The sequence below is a fragment of the Cydia pomonella genome, chromosome 1, assembly GCF_033807575.1.
Source record: "Cydia pomonella isolate Wapato2018A chromosome 1, ilCydPomo1, whole genome shotgun sequence".
Classification (NCBI taxonomy): domain Eukaryota; kingdom Metazoa; phylum Arthropoda; class Insecta; order Lepidoptera; family Tortricidae; genus Cydia; species Cydia pomonella.
In genome coordinates, this window is record NC_084703.1 from 33,049,727 (window position 1) to 33,066,793 (window position 17,067).

At 37.4% G+C, this 17,067-nt stretch overlaps 2 protein-coding genes across 5 annotated transcripts; one reads left to right on the forward strand and one right to left on the reverse strand.

The window, feature by feature from the left end:
- The first annotated feature begins 578 nt into the window (after positions 1–578).
- On the forward strand, positions 579–4,542 carry LOC133520208 (prenylated Rab acceptor protein 1). Of its 4 annotated transcripts, none has more exons than XM_061854583.1 (7): positions 579–731; positions 829–1,064; positions 1,768–1,870; positions 2,473–2,576; positions 2,834–2,918; positions 3,188–3,296; positions 4,213–4,542. In XM_061854583.1, the coding sequence occupies exons 2-7, from the start codon at positions 973–975 to the stop codon at positions 4,311–4,313; spliced, it is 594 nt and encodes a 197-aa protein (XP_061710567.1). In that variant the 5' UTR covers positions 579–731; positions 829–972; the 3' UTR covers positions 4,314–4,542. The 4 variants fall into 4 exon arrangements, with proteins under 4 accessions (XP_061710567.1, XP_061710584.1, XP_061710574.1 ...); XM_061854600.1 differs by having other exon boundaries at positions 829–1,043; XM_061854590.1 differs by having other exon boundaries at positions 627–731; positions 921–1,064.
- A 4,982-nt stretch (positions 4,543–9,524) lies between these two features.
- LOC133520182 (transcription factor E2F7-like) lies at positions 9,525–16,797 on the reverse strand. Its single transcript, XM_061854555.1, has 3 exons — positions 15,937–16,797; positions 12,042–12,375; positions 9,525–11,921 (listed from the first exon to the last, which is right to left on the reverse strand). Exons 1-3 carry the CDS (start codon positions 16,119–16,121, stop codon positions 11,439–11,441), a joined length of 1,002 nt encoding a protein of 333 aa, XP_061710539.1. The 5' UTR covers positions 16,122–16,797; the 3' UTR covers positions 9,525–11,438.
- Between the last annotated feature and the right edge of the window lie 270 nt (positions 16,798–17,067).

Here is a 17,067-nt window from a genome sequence, read left to right on the forward strand (position 1 = left end):
ACGTGTAAATGTGCATGTTTATGGTTCCGATTCAGGCCACAAGATGGCAGACCCTCCAACGCGCACGGTCCCTATCCAAATTACGTAGGTTGTTTAAGTATGTCGTCAGGAATGTGAAAACATGTTTTTAATTTTGTCGCATTGCGTATGTTCTGTCCGTCACGGGCCCACGCGTATAGCACATCTATAATAAAATAAATAATAATAAATAAATAAATATTATAGGACATTATTACACAAATTGACTAAGTCCCACAGTAAGCTCAATAAGGCTTGTGTTGAGGGTACTTAGACAACGATATATATAATATATAAATATTAATAAATACTTAAATACATAGAAAACACCCATGACTCAGGAACAAATATCCATGCACATCACACGAAAAAATGCCCTTACCAGGATTTGAACATTTTGAACCCGGGACCATCAGCTTCGTAGGCAGGGTCACTACCCACTAAGCCAAACCGGTCGTCCAAATCTGTATAAATACTTAGGTTTTTGGCATTTTATTACGGTGTATTGTGGCGCCGCATATTTAATGTTCTTGATGGACATTTTTCATACATAGAGATTTTCTTCCTTTTATTTCACACGCCATAAAAAAAAGTTTGCCACTGCTGTCACTGTCAAGTTAAATTAAATGTCAGGAAAAAGTCTAAATACGGGTAGAGGGGCAGGGTACGGATGGAAGGAAAATCATTTAACGAGCCAACTAGACAATATTTTGGTAATTTAATATTTAAATTAACAATAAATTTATATTACTCTACGGTAAATGAATTATACACCATCTGTGATTTAACTTACGTGCAGTTTTGTTATAGGAATTGGTGTTGATAATCTTGCGTTGCTAATCGAGAATCGCAATCTCATTGTAGTAGTCGCGCAAATTTGATTGCGTGTTGATGTGTTCTAGATATTCCGATTTGATCTAACGCAAATACATAGATTTCTACAATTGCTTCACAATGTCCGAGAATGTGAATATTGACCTATCCGGGGAAATGAGCGCTACGACTGAAAAGAAAGGATTTCATAAGTATGTGAATGACATGGAACTGTAAGTTTTCAAATTTTTACTGCGCGTGCTGTGTTGTTCACGCTTTTAGCAGAAATTTTATGGTTTGCTTATCATCTCATTTATAATTACAATGTTACCAGTTTTGTAGGGTTCATGTCTATATTGTTTAAATTAGTGTAATTGCTGCTCTTGATGAATACATTTTATCATTTATCTCCCTCCTGGTACATTGTGGGACGATGATTCAAGTTAATCATGCGTAATCTCTGAAGTTACTTTATTAAGGTATTACTTTTTTGGGTGTAATAGTGATTATTAATCCCTGGAGAGTAATGTTTATTACTCCCTAGAGAGTAGTGGTTGTTCACCTTATTCTTTCTAGGAAGTACCTAATGCTTATTACTTTGTGGAGAGTAATGGTGATTACTAATCTCTAAGGAATGAGGGTTCTCATTCATATTTAAAAATTGCTGTTGTCAATGTTGCTCTCGCACTGCATTTGCACAATGTACTAGGAATTTACAAATAAGACATATTTTACATATATGACAAAAGTATGTAGATATTTGTTAAGTTTTGTCTTTTTATTTTATTTAGCTAAGTGTGGTTTCAAACTACCTGCCACGTTGCTTAAGCCAAATAATTCGTGTTCCATCTCTTTCTCACCACACTAATTAGAAAGCGGTGGGTATGTTGAATAGTGTGCGACTTGACAATGATTGTATGTTGTTCTGGTTTTAAGGCTGATGCAACACATCCGTAGTGGAGGCGGCCAAGCACTGTTGATGGGTTTCTTGGCATCTAGAAGACCCTGGACACAGTTTGTTGCAACAGAAAACTTTAAGGTATTTAATTAACAATTTGAAGAATTCAGCGAGGCTTGTTCACGTTTAAATTAATATTGGAAATTCTTACAGAAATTAACTAAGCCCCACAATAAGCTCAAGAAGGCTTGTTTTGTGGGTACTCAGACAATGATATATATGTAATATAAATACTTAAAATACATAGAAAACACCCATGACTCAGGAACAAATATCTGTGCTCATCATGTAAATAAATGCCCTTACTGGGATTCAAACCCAGGACCATCAACTTCAACTTCTGAATTTATACAGCAAATAGGCCACAAGGGCACTTTTACATGTCATAATGGAATTAACATACAAGCAAAAACAAGTACATCAGCTTCATAGACAGGGTTACTACCCATTGGGCCAGAGTAATACATGTCATTATTTGTGATAAAATTTGCACCATGTTGTTTTGCAACAGCAGTCACAGCATATGTCTGTCCCATGGTCCAATTGAATATAGCTTAGTAATATTTATAATTAATAATTTTCCTATAGTTCACACAATGCCTTTTAATATAAATATATATGGAAAAGATTGCTAGCAAATTCCAGTATATATATATATATATATATATATATTTTAATTTTAGGTTCCAGCATCACTGCCGAGACTGACTCGCCGTATTTACCGAAATGTGGAATATTTCCAAGCCAATTATTTCATGGTCTTCCTGGGGCTGTTTTTATATTGTCTGTGAGTACAATGATAATCATAGTTTCATAATTTCTCTTTGACTTTTATCCTATCTTTCACTATCTCTCTTTCACCCTTTCTATAGGTAATTAATTGTAATGTATATTGCAGTGCCTTTACAGGGTTACATAACAGTAGGTAACTACCCGCCTTTTTTTAACTGTATTCAAGCTCGCGGGTGAGATACAGGCCTCCTGAACTCCTAAAATTGAAAATAATTAAATACGTAATGCATATAAAGTATATTTTATTTACAGCATCACATCTCCCTTTCTACTAATAGCAATGGTGGCTAGCTTCTTTGGCTACAGAAAACTTACTGCTGGCCCAAATACATGGAAGGTGAGAAAACGTTTATCACTAATACATTTTACAATGAATAGTTCATTTTAAAACCGAATATTAATTATTGATATCAACATTTCAGCCAAGAGTAAGTGCAATCTATTTAATTTTAGTATGATTGGTAATATTGATTACTTGCATTGCATAAATAACATAGTTTAAAAGTATCTTTATCTACTTATTGTACACTAATTATATTTAATAACCCTTACTGTACTTTCAACTTTTTAATTGAACTAAATTGTTTTTGCTAATTGTTGGTCTAGATCGGAAGCTACGAGCTGACGAAAACGCAGCAATACGCAGTCGCAGCCACAGGGTCGGTGGCTATCTGCTGGTTTGCTGGCGTTGGGGCTGTGGTCTTCTGGGTTTTAGGTACTTATTTTTCTATCTGACTACCGAGAAAATAAATTCGCAATAGTTACCACGTTTTCTCAGTTGCTCCCAGTGATAATGACAACACATGAGGGACAAAAATCCTTATGCTACTGTGGTGACCACTGAAGCAATTCGGTTGATTTTTAGGGTTCTGTAGTAAACTAGGAAAGCTTATTGTTTCGCCATGTCCCTCTTAGTGTCCGTCCGCGACTTTTCTCCGAGCTAGAAAGCTGCAATTTGGCATGTATACATAAATCAATCATGGCAACAAAATGGTAAGATAAAAATTACAAATAAATATATATATATATATATATTTAGGGTACTTCCCCTACATTTTTTTTTGCTTTAACCCTATGATGTGGGGTGTCGTTGGATAGGATAGGATGGGATCGTTGGGGGGGGGGGGGGGGTTCAAATACCATTTTATAATACTTGTGTCCATAGACCATAACTGTAGTGAGCCGTTTTTGAGTTTTTGCAAGAAGTCTTCCCTTCTTAGTAAAAGTGCTGCAATGGTACAGTCAGCATCAATAGTAGCGGATGAAACAACGCGCCAAAAGTATCTGATATTCCGGATAACTTAATATAGATAAATCTCTAAAATTTACGTTCAAAACTATATATTTTACCGTCTTAATCGTTCTACATACATAACCACCACATTTTGTTAAGCTGTTTCTGAATTTTGAAACCTTGTTTGATCTGTTACTTTTGATGCTGACTGTACTCCCTTTTGCTTCTTATACTTACACAGGATACCACCTAAAATAGCCCCCGTTCAAGGTAGCTTGTCACTAGACAAGCGGGTAACTACAGAACCCTACACTGAGCATGGCCTGACATGGTCTTGGCCGGTTTTATTTGTTAAATAGTACACATACATATTTAACAAAACTGTTTTGTGGTCCAGGTGCAACAGTGACGATAGTGGCGCTGCACGCCGGCCTGTTCGACGCGGAGTCGCTCCCGCCTCTGGAAGAGGAGCAGTTTCCCATGATAGAGCAAGTGTGACACCTGTACCGCCTAACACACTCCACTATTTGTTTAACGGAACACACTCTGTAAACAAACCGTATACCGTTATGACAGCAACAATATACATGCGTGTAATCATTCACTAACACATATAACTGTAATTTGAAACCTAGTAGATATTAATCCATATTGTACTCTAATCAAACTACTACAAATTCGGAGAGGCCACTAACTTACCTATATAAGTAAAGATACTGGCACAAACTATTTCTACTTATTTATTAAAATCACACATTTTTGAAAAAAAAAATTGTTATCTACAATGAAGCGGAACTAGCGGAAGTCTCTTTCTAATAGATGAAGCTCGAGGCCACGGCACAGGTCCACAGGTTAACTGCGAATAAAACAGGCTGCTCTTGTTCTCCGCTTGTGTAAATTAATGCGAGAGTTTCACCTTTAATTGTTACTTTCTGTTCTTAATGAGCTAGGAAGAAGAGAGAAATTATAGGATAAATTAGTTAATATGAACATGGTTCGAATTATTCAACATAGTTGAAGTGGAATTTATTATCTGTTTAAGTACTATACATGAATACCGCTTTAACCTTATTTCAGGCATAGTAATTTAATTACTGACATATATTGACCACATACGGTTCAGAAGTATTTAAACCTTAGGACTCCGATTTAAGGTTAAAATTAAATTGCAAAAGGTAGCCGTAAAGTTGCTCGCCTTTCTCTCAATAATACAGGCCAAGATACATAATTATACTGGGAATTAAACAGCCATTCGAACTGTAGGCAATGTTGAGCTAGTTTACGAAACTAGTGATCGTTGTTCTGGTATCAAATCGTGTAGGCGTAGATGACGCATAGAAACAGAAAATCATACATCGACTTTGGCCCATCTTCCATGAAATTGTTTGAACCTAGCATGGCTACCATCTACCACGCAATTGCCACTACCCCAACGATCAGTTTTATTTTAATAACGTTTTAAGAGTCACATGAACCCGTCGACAAAAAGCCGCTCCCATACATTAGGGAGTATTACTGCAATGTTCTGCCATAGAGTTTACACACATAGTAAAATGTGACATTGATGCATCAAAGCGGTTTGTTTACAAAGGGCCTACCGGGAAACGCGAAAATTGAAATTTAGTTATCTGCCTCTTCATCGCTCGAATAACAATAACAACAGACAAATATTCGAATAACAAAATTTGAATATTTGTCTGGTGACAATGCAATATTATGGTACGGTACCATCGAGCTGATCTGATGATGAAGACAGGAGGTAGTCACAGAAACTCTGTTATAAAACAACGCAACCTAATTGTGTTTGGGGTTTTTAGAATTGTCTCGATGAGTATTAGTTACCTGTGCCAAATTTGCTTTTATTTTTTGCCGAAAAATTTTAAAACGACATGCTTTACATTCGCATGAACATCTAAGTCTAAGCAATGATTAAAATGTATGTCATATTAAATTAAGAGCATAACTACGATTGTGTGGCAGCGACTACGTTCGTGTGACTCTTAAGTAGGGTTGCCATCTCTAAAATTTGGAAACCAGGACAAGACGCGTGAAAGCCCCGGATTTTAGAGTCCAGAACCCGGACATGTCAACAGGTTTTTTTTTAAACAGGTTGTGCGTGTGTCGCGGGCAGCCTAAGGCTTTAAATTTTTAAACCCGGACTACAAATGAAGTCCTCCTCGGACGCCCTCTAAACTAGGACAAATCAGGGGAAACCCGGACGGATGGCAACCCTACTCTTAAGGAGCCCACTGATTACCAGTTCGCCGGACGATATCGGGCTGTCAGTTATTTACAAAAGCTGACAATCGCGAATACAGTCAGGCCGACATCGTCCAGCGAACTGGTAATCAGTGGGTCCCTTTAACCCCTTACTTCATGTATTAAAACATTATTTGTTAAAATTTGAACTCAATAAAGATGAGAGTCAAAGATAAGTTGGCAGCGGTTTTGATAGCCCAGACCGTGCAAGTGTCAAGTAAACGTCATAATTTCATAGAGGTTTGACGTTTAAAATAACCCGTGCACCGTCTGGCTTATCAAAATCGCTGCCAACTTACCTTGGTTTGACTCTATTATAACTAAAGGGTTAATTTATTAAGACACCTATTTATATCTTGTTTAGAATGTTATGCATATTTTTGGCGTAGGTATATTTACTATTAACTACTGATAAAATCATAGTAGGTAATTACATATAAAATTTAAAAAAATAAAACACATTGGTATTAATTTAATGTATTTTTAATTATTACAGATACAGCTTAGCAACAAATAGAGCATAAAAAGCAACTTTATATACGTTAAAATTATATACTTCCTAATTTGAAACATTGAATGCATACTATTGAAACCGCAACAATAAAATCGTAAACCATGTGACTATTACTCATGATAGTGAAGCGTATGCGCGTGTTCGTTGACATCAATTTGATTGGTTGCGCTGATGGTTGCAGTTTCGTGCAGTAATATTGTTAGCATGCATTTCATAAATAAAATAATTCATAAATAACATAGCCAGCGAAATATCTTAGACTTTTCGCTAGTATTGCGAGCTGTTATTGCAGTGTATTCACATATTATATTATAAACAACGCGGTTGCTACTAAAAGCGACCTGTGAGCTGGAAGAACGGCTAGCCTTGAGTGTTGTGCCACAGGAAGCCTACCTTAACAGTATCTAAAGTATTGTATGTAAGAATTGTAACAATAAATTCATTAATATTCATGTATAAAATAATATGATAAAAATATTTTCCGTCTTGAGACAATAAGTCCCAATGGAAGGTATGGTAAATTATTAATTATTATAAATTAAAACCTAAATTGACTTTTACATTACATCTTTAAGATGGCTTTCCACGGAAAGGATTTCATAAAAATACAAAATAGTAGTCACGCCGCAGGAGCCAACTTGCGGTAAGCAACGAGGTGAGGACGGCTAATATTCGTTATGTTGAGACAAGTACAGCGCACTCATAGCTATGGAAATGCAAATCGTTACCGTGGCACGGAGACGGGGCAGGCGGCCTAGCCCGACAAAGGTGCACCGACATACTCGTAGTATGAGCAATCTAAGAGCTTTTGTATACACATGCATACAAACATAGTTTAAATTTTTACTTATATCGACACCGTGGTTCCTTGAAACGTATTTAACAAGATACTCCAATTGTTAAAAAAAAAAAGAGTCTGCATTGCATCAGCCAGTTCGCTCCATGCTCGGTGGCCGGCCGCAGACAATGCGGCAGAGCGGCCGCGGCGCAACCGAAGTAAATTTCATTTTAAATATTTTTTTATATACGTCTTACAAACTTAATCATTAAGTTTTTTTTTCTAAGTCAACAATTTGCTAATTGCATTATTTGTCTCTGAAATTAATTAAACTCTTTTCTGAGCAACAATAATAAAATTTTAACATAGGAACATTATATCTATTGTTTTTTGTTCAATGTTTGAAATTATATTAAATACTTAAATCTTAATAGGATTTCTTGGAAGACGAATTAGGTCCGATTTATTAGTGTTAAGTGCTAGTTCATACATTGCTACTAACGCAAGTAGTAAGGGGCCACTCAAATCGGACCTTACGCATTTCAAGTTCAACACAAATTCAAAATTAATATAATGCAGTTTGTCGTAAAAGTACTAAATTACCTATTATAACACACAATTTCCAAAGTTCATGTCTCCAAGTAATATAAAATTATTTTTAATGTATACCACAAAATGACAAGCAGGTATCTTGCCAATGCAGTCCAGCTAGCCTACACCAAGAATCAAAAAAATCCTGTAATAATGTTTGTTATGCAATAGACAGCTAATACAAAGCACATTTCTTTACACTATTTTTCCATATTGTTTTTTTGGGTTATTTACACAAGTTTCCACCAAGTTGTTACCAGAGTTAACAACGAAGACGGATATTTTTTCACGCGTTCCCAGTGGTAACAATTGGTGGTAACTAGTGGATTTTTTTTTGCAGTAGTTGCCACCAAATGGTTCTTAGTGTTCGAAACTAATAAAATACCTAAATTTGATCTACCTAAGAATAATATTAACCGTTTGACCGCCAAAGACGTCATATGACGCGCGCGGCTACAGCCCAATATCAACCTTCATGCGTACCGACAAGGTGTACGATTACGCAACGCGTACGATAGGCGTGGAGTTCAAAAAGTTAAAAGTTTTATCAAATATCGGAACAGACAATTGATTCTATAGTAGCGTCTCTACCAAATATAACAAAATTAATACCCGTAATTGAAAAGCAAAAGAACACTATAATATCCCAAACCTTCATTGAAAGTGGAATACGAAGTATACTCCCGTCTGAAAGCTATGAAATCACCGGTAACGGAATATCGTACGACATCCTTAAAACCATTATCGATCCTGCGACGCCAACCCTAACACAAATATTGAAATATATACTCCAGAAACAAATAATACCGAAGGACTGGCAGACGTCTATAAATACCCTACTGTATAAAAAATTAATACAATGTGTCTGGGTTAGCGTTGTTCATAACTATTCCAAATTTCAAACCGATAGCTTAAGTGGTTCTTGGGATATTTAGCGATGTGACAGACAAAGGGACGGACGGACAGAGTCGCACCACAAGGGTTCCTTTTGTACCTTTTTCGTACGGAACCCTAAAAAGGTGGTCCTACCGATATTGAAAACTATCGCCCCATAAGCCTACTCCAAACTATGAAAGGTCAATACGGGTAAGTGTGGCATATGGTTAAGAGTGGCTGGCCTTCACACTGGGGCCTGTTTACACATTGATTCGTGTTTATAGCCAGTTTACTTTTGCATTTACGCAAGTAGTACCAAGTGTATGAACTCGCAATAAATACTAATCAATGTGTAAACAGGCCCCAGTGTGAAGGCCAGCCACACTTAGCCATGTAAGGGCAAAGTCGATATTTAGGTTGAACCACAATATTCTCACTATTACATATAGAATGAGAATATTATGGTCCGACCTAAATATAGACTCTGCCCTTACATGTCCTTTGAAATATAAATTGAAAATAATATTTATTATTACTTTAATTTCAAATTTCATATCTCTCTTACCCTTACACCCATATTGACCTTATAAGTTATTCACGAGTTTTCATTCATCATTTTAACCTTTTGAACGCCAGACGACATAGGAACATGCCGTGCCCCGGACGCTGGCTATCACGATTATTTAAGCGAAATTGAACTTTACAGAGTCCCGCGTTAGTCCCTATTGCATTGGCGAAACTGTCGGCTGTAGCCGTCGTTGGCGTCCTTGGCAAGTCATTCAGATGTCGGCCATAGCCGACGGTGGCGGTCAAAGGGTTAAAAAGAATTTCCAAAACCACTGATTTGAACCAGCCTTAATAAGCTAGCTTCAGACACCGCTATTCTACGATAGATCACATATTCACACTGAGGCAAATAATTGAAAAATACAAAGAGTGGGGTAAGAAACTACATCGCGTCAAATAACGTTCAAAGACTAAAACAGTTTACTCTATATTTATATTACACTTTATAGGTATATCAATTTATCTAGGTATTTTTGTTAGAATTTAACATTAACAATATTTTGTTGAGAATAAAATCTCGGTTACCTATCTACCGAGGTTACAGCTGAGAAAAAACCTACTAGTTACCACCAAAGCGAGTTGGTGGTAACTACTGGGAATTAGTTTTGTGGGTAGGTCGCTACACTGCTTGTAACAACTTGGTGGTAACTAGTGAGAATAACCCAATATTTCAACAGTTTACTCGAGTAGGGTCTGTAGTCAATAAATTCTTGCAACGCCTATCCAAAATTATGTGGTCGAACGTGTAACCGAATCCCAGAATATAAAAATAATGAAGATTAGATGTTATATAATTTGGAGCATTAATCGTTTTTTACCACTTACTGTGATGCTAATTTCAGCCCTAGCCATAGGATACGTTTCCTTAATTACCTACAGGAACGAGCCAAATTCATGATTTGCCTGATGGCGAACTAGCTGATGAGACGTGCCTCGGCCCCGCATGGTCTGACGCACGTCCACACCCGCCCGTGTCAAGCTTTACTTAGTAAAGAAACACAAAATCGTAATTGCGCAAAAACGGCGAGGAGTGAAGTGAGGCATCTTAATGTACAGTCAAATAATTTAATTTCAGTACCATTTCTTACCTTGCCACAGTGACAATCAATCAATATGAGTCGCTAGGGACCTCATAATACTACTAATATTTATTTTAAGTTATGTTATGCTTGTACTTATATTTAATTTGTTTTTTAGTAGGTATTACTAATATTTTTGCGATACCCTGCCACGGTCCATGTGTTACTATGTAATATAAATATGTACGGAAATTGATTCTTTAGCAACTTGCGGTTCAAGTAAATTTGGCTGTACATACTTATGGTAAGAGCTGTCCATTGTAACGTGACACGTTAACTGCTAAAGAATCAATTTCCTCGACTGTACATTGGATGCAAATAAAGATCTACTATTTTAACTGAGACAAGGTACGAAGTGGTACTGCAATTAAATTCCTTGACCGTACAGGGACAGGGCAGCGACTGTTGTTCCAAATTATATTCAGTTCAGTTCATCGCGGAATTCGTTAAACGATAATCCTTTTTTTATTTACGATCTAATGCTAACTTGTGTTTTTAGATATTTTTACTTTTGTGGCGTTTTTTTTTTAAATAAAAATAGCTTTAAATAAAATGTTTGTCAATGAGATCAATTCAAGAGGAGTTCTGAACTTGTATCGCGAGCATGATCATGGCTAAGGTTTGTTTAGTGAAAGTAAGCCCTTATGTTGGTGCATACAGGGATATTTCCACAGCAAATCATGTTAGTCCCATTGACATATATCTAAGGACGGGCCTTACGGGCACTAAGAATGGTTCTAGTTCAGAGGGGTCTCATCAACTAATCGCGTTGTGGCATTAGACTGCACGATGGGCTCGAATTCGTGTGCGTGACACCGCTGTACTGGCCCCATTCTTATTGCCCGTTAGGCCCGTCCTTAGATATATATTAATGGTTAGTCCTTCATTGCGGACATAGACATCAACGTGGACGGAGAATTCATTAGAAAAATATTCAGCCAAGTCATAATATTGCAATTTTACAAGATAATTCCATTGTTTATTCTAGTGAGCTCCATATCGGCAACCAATAAAATTTCGTCCCACTTATGGGAAGGAGTGTGAGGTGGGGTAGTGACGCCCAATTGAGTTTCTCTATTGGGTGTACTGGAGAACTCTAGCTTCCGTTTAGACCTGCCGGAGAACACGTGGCAAGGCATGATGCGCTGCTCGCTGCCCCCGAGCGTGAGGGGGGTGAGCGGAGAGGGAGTATTTATCATCATCTTGTCAGCCTTCTTCATTTTGAAGGGCCCGACATACTTGAATACAGGTTTCTTTAAAATTGAGTTTCCTGACACTTTTTCAATGAGACCAATTGAAATAAAGACATTGGCGATGTCATACAGCCTTCTTACTTTTGATTTGTGCTGACGGTCTAGCATTTCTGGTGAAAGAGTGGTTTTGGTTTTGTTTGATGAGTCAATCAGTACTCTCACAGCCATCTCCAGATTGATAAGCGTATTCTGAAAATAAAATATACTATTTATTATGACTTTAAGATAGTTTAAGCTTTCTTTAAATTGAAGTTAGGGTCTTATATATTTTATGCATATGAATAAGTGTGCTGTTGAAAAAATACTTACAGGTGGTTCTACTAGAAAAAGCATCAAAAATCTCTGAGCCAATACTCCCAGGGTTTTGTGTTTGGGAGCTGGTGGCTTTGGAGCTCTCCCACGTAGAGCCGCAGACAGTCTCAGGTTCTCTCCTTGCTTTTTAAGCATCTTCAAAAAGGAATTCAGTCTTGAACCTCCATGCCACAGGTAAGTATTCTTCCGCTTGTGGACTGCACACTGCATGGCCTCGAGGATGTTGATGATGTCATACATGCGGCGTTTCTCCACGCCCAGCCGCGCTGCCGTGCTATCCAGCTGGATCTCCACTGTGCCATGCCCATACAGAGGGAACAGGGTAAGGAATCTGCAACCATACCAAGCATGACATCATGTTGGCTATTTGATGTTCATCATTCCATATAGACAATGAGGTGACGAAAGTAGTTAACATACACAATATTCTAACATGATACAAATCACACGTTTCCAATTAGGAGATATGCATGCTTAGACTAATGCAGGGGTTCCCAATCTTTTTCAACATGTGGCGCAGTTATAAGTTTAGTATTTCGCAACGGCGCCCTTGTAAATTTAAAATCATGGTCGAAAAAGAGTGACACGACGCTATATTACTTACCGATGCGAGCGCTCAAATAGGTACCCGCGAATATTTGTGGTTTCGGATAATGATAGAACTCACGGCGCCCCTCTTTACTTTCTACGGCGCACCAGGGCGCCGCGGCGCACACTTTGGGAACCCCTGGACTAATGCATACTTGAGGAAAACTCCAAAGAAGAAGGCATGCTAATAAATTTAGAAAAAAAAGCAAGGCAGTGGGACTGGAACTAAATTCAGACAAGACTAATTGTAAGCTGATGACAAATTCTAAGAAACAAGAAATCGCAGTTAATGGTAGCATACTAGACTATGTTGAAGAGTATCTGGGTCAAATAATATCTTGCAAGGACCACATGGGTAAAGAAATTGAAAAACCGGGCAAGTGCGAGTCGGACTCGCGCACGGAACCCGTACCATTATTTATAAAAACGGCAAAAAAATTATGTTTGTTGTATGGGAGCCTCCTGTAAATATTTAATTTATTCTGTTTTTAGTATTTGTTATAGCGGCAACAGAAATACATAATCTGTAGAAACTATCACGGTTCATGAGATACAGCCTGGTGACAGACGGACGGACGGACAGCGAAGTCTCAGTAATAGGGTCCCGTTTTGAGAATAGCATCCAGCTGGAGCAAGTACTGGTCACTCAAAGAGATCAAGAAAAGTAATCTAGGTAAAAAAGTTTCCAACTTATGGCTGCGAAACTTGGTCTCTCACTAAAAAACAAAGATAAACTTGTAAAGAGCTATGGAGAGGAGAATGCTCAATGTAAAATAATAAATACCTAGTTGGTTACTAAATTGTGTTACTGCAATAATCTTTATCTACATAAAATATACGAACGAAGTTGAATAAACTATATATTAAAATGAAGTACACAAAATCAGTCATTACATATGACAATATCATTCAAAATGGCCTCCTCTGGCCTTGACACAGGCCCTCAAACGACGAGGCCAGTCGAGATCAGTAGCGGCACGCACGATTGTTGTCTAATTCCGTCACTGTCTTACTATGGCCCGGTTGAGTGAGTCAAGATTTGTGTGGGGTTTAGCACAGGCTTTCTCCTCAATAACCTGCCATATGGCATAATCCAGGGGGTTAAGGTCCGGGCTGGAGGACGGCCAGTCTTTGTGGGCAATAAAGTCAATTTTGTTCCTACGAAACCAGGCTTGAGTTGTTTTTGCCTTATGTGCAGGAGCAGTGTCCTGTTGAAAGACCCATGGCTGGTTTTGAAATAGGGTGTGGCTTAAGGGCTTCACTATTGGTTTGAGAGCGGTTTCCTGGTAAACTTTGGCGCCAGTTTTCACACCTTTTTCACAGAAATGAACCTGTGTTAGCCCTAAGTATGACACACCCAGCCAAATCTTCACATAAGAGGGATGATGGCCGCAATCGCCTCTTGACTGTTTTTTGCATACACTCTGTCATTCTGGCAGTTACAACATTTTTCAATGGTCAAATTTTTTTCATCTGTAAATAGTATTTTTCGGTGGCCATTTTGTGCGTACCGCTTCAATAGCACGCAACTTCTCTCTAGCCTCATAGTCTTTAATCGTCCATTAAGCAAATGACCTTATTGTCTGCGGTAAGCGTGTAGTCCAAGGTCTTCATTGATAACTTATTTTAGGGAGCTTCTCTTCACAGACATCTGTATTGCCAACAACTTTTGCTTCGATGGGGTTTCTTGCAATTCTCGCCTTCACTGCCTCTATTAGAGCTGGGGTCCGAACGGTGCGTCGTCTTCCAGACCTCTTGCGGTTATCGAAGCTCTGAGTACTATTGTATCTATTAATTGTGCGATACACAAATTGTTTGTTGATTTTTAGGTTTTCAAGCAACTTCAAAATCATGTTTGGTGGGTGCCCACATTTGTGCAACACAATTAGTGCAATACGATTCTCTTTTAGGCCCCAATTCATTATAGATACGATGAGATAAGCGTTATGTGTGGTACATAATTATACCTCACTCAGAACTTCGTAATCAACTAAGTAATGTTGTCAATGTCCCAAATTGTTAATAGTTATTCAAAATTGCTTTTGTTCAGTTTTCTGAATAATTTTTCTCTGTACCCACATTCGAGAATTTCTGTTTTGCCCTATGGTTGACTGGTAGAGAATGCCTTAAAGCATTAAGTCCTTCATTTGTACTTATTTTTATTGTGATATAAAGTTTAAATAAATAAATAAGATCCTGAACAAAAGGAGCAAATATCCTTACACACATAGAAAGGCAAAATCGAGGTGTGCAGGTCACATATATATAAGATGCAAGACAGAAAAGAAGAGCCAAAAAATTCTCATGTGGCTCCCCACAAATGGGTCAAGATCGCAAGGCCCTCAATGAACATGATGGGAATCAATACATACTATTGCTATGATTATGTCTTTAGTCGCACAGCTAGTCATTTGATGACTGAAGATGAACCTACATGTCAGGTTTTTATACATATTATGATTTTTTTACTTTTATAAAAATATCTTAAAGACCTATAAGCAAATATCTTTATAGGTACACTCTAATAAGAAGTATTTTCAGTGAACACACATGCGGATCAAATTGGTAGCTTTTAAGGTCCCCTATCACTCTATATAAAAATACCATAGATGCCTGGTTACAGGTTTTACTGTTGAAATAAGAATATATTGTTGTGACTTACATGTATTACTACTTCATATATAAGACCAAAATATGCAAGTTATCCAGGTGATTTTTGAGCTTTTAAATCAGGAATTTTCTTTTATTTTTATAAGTTCACAACTCAACTTGAATTTGTACTTGTATAAAGTAAATATGAGAGGTTAATATCCAACTTATAGGAGCAGTAGTACTGTCACATCACAGCACTTTGAAGCTATCATAAAATACTGCAACAACACTATCACACATTTCATAATTAAACACTTGAGATGCGAGGCCCCTCGGATCATGAGGCTGTAGGCAGTTTCAGGCACGTCACCCACACCTAACGCCGCCTCTGATCACACATCACTGTCTTAACTCAAATGTAACTGTATCTTGATAACTAAGGCATTTGAAATAAGTTACTCAACTTCAGTTAAAGGGTTATCACATGAATATATAAAAACAAAAAAGGCAGCAGAAGCAATTTCTGTTCTGATGAGCTAATTATTAAATATACTGGCTAAAAAGGGTTGTATTTAGAAAAGTGCAACAAAAGAAGTTCTTTACAGGTACTATACTATCATCACTTATTGGAATCAATGATGTTGAACATGTTTGAAGCCTAACTCAATAAGAGAATGTATATTTATAAGCAGTGATTATCGCTGAATATAACCTGTCGCATAGTATCTGAAGTGACTTTTCTTTGCGGTGCACGGTGCTCGGCGGCGGAGTCGGGTACAGCAGCGCAACGTTTGTCAACAACTTCAAATTCGCCGTGGGAGACACATTGGTAGAGTTGGTGACTTCAGTTAGCACACAGCGCTTAGGGGTGGAAGTTATGTTATCATCTTCATACATTGTGCGATAACATTCTGTTATAATCCTAGACCACAAAATATACGGGTAGCTTAACGAGTAACTCTAATCTAGTTGGCTGAAAACCAAATGTAAATAACTAAAGAGAGTATTTCAAAATAGGATATTGCAATAGCAATATTGTTTATAAGTTTGATTGTAAATGTTAAAACATGTTGCACAAAATATTCTGATTATTCACTATAATAACCTCTCTGTATACATTTTTGACAGTTTCGGCAAATGCGCGCGAGCTGTGAGCGTGCCCGCTACGCTCGCTACCGCTACCATTGAATCCCGGGCTTGAACTTGAACATAAGGCCTAGTTTACATGATAGAAGTACATTTTTCTTGTATTTACATAATTTATCTGTATACCCTCTTTTATAGTAGAAAAAGGCGCGAAGAGTTGACCTCCCTTATAATTCAATTTCGCGCATTTTTTTACAGACAAGTGGGTGTGTCAGACACACAGTTAAAAAAAATTGTTTGTGGAGTCCCTCCGCGCGGAAGAAGTGAAACTTCGTAATGTGGAGATGAAAATAATGCTCTAAAATACATATGGTTTATATTAAGAGGTATGGTTTATAATATTAACCTTGTTGGAAGTCGCATAAGAAGTTTCACTTCAAAAAATATTTTAATTGAAGATTTATAAAATAGATTTAATAATACATATATTTAAATATATATATTCTAAAATTCCTAAATAATAGAAAATATAAAAAGAAAAAAATACAAAAATAAGGTTCCACCGAGATTTGAACTCGGATCGCTGGATTCAGAGTCCAGGGCGGCTACCGGGAAAATCGAAATTCGTCAATTGCGGGCATTTTTCTCTGTCACTCTAATTACGTTTTAGTGAGAGTAAAAGAGAAAGATCCCCGCAATTTGCGAATTTCGGTTTTCGCGGTAGGCCCCCTGAGAGCCTACCGCGAACCACGTTCGA

Excerpts from the sequence above, each read along its gene's own strand:
- LOC133520182 (XM_061854555.1), bottom strand. The coding sequence starts at position 16,121 with ATGTATGAAGATGATAACATAACTTCCACCCCTAAGCGCTGTGTGCTA. Across the intron at positions 12,376-15,936 it reads CTTCAGATACTATGCGACAG|ATTCCTTACCCTGTTCCCTC; the intron begins GTTATATTCAGC and ends GTATGGTTGCAG. Across the intron at positions 11,922-12,041 it reads TTTTTCTAGTAGAACCACCT|AATACGCTTATCAATCTGGA; the intron begins GTAAGTATTTTT and ends TTTTATTTTCAG.
- LOC133520208 (XM_061854583.1), top strand. The coding sequence starts at position 973 with ATGTCCGAGAATGTGAATATTGACCTATCCGGGGAAATGAGCGCTACG. Across the intron at positions 1,871-2,472 it reads TTGCAACAGAAAACTTTAAG|GTTCCAGCATCACTGCCGAG; the intron begins GTATTTAATTAA and ends TTTTAATTTTAG. Across the intron at positions 2,577-2,833 it reads GGGCTGTTTTTATATTGTCT|CATCACATCTCCCTTTCTAC; the intron begins GTGAGTACAATG and ends TTTTATTTACAG.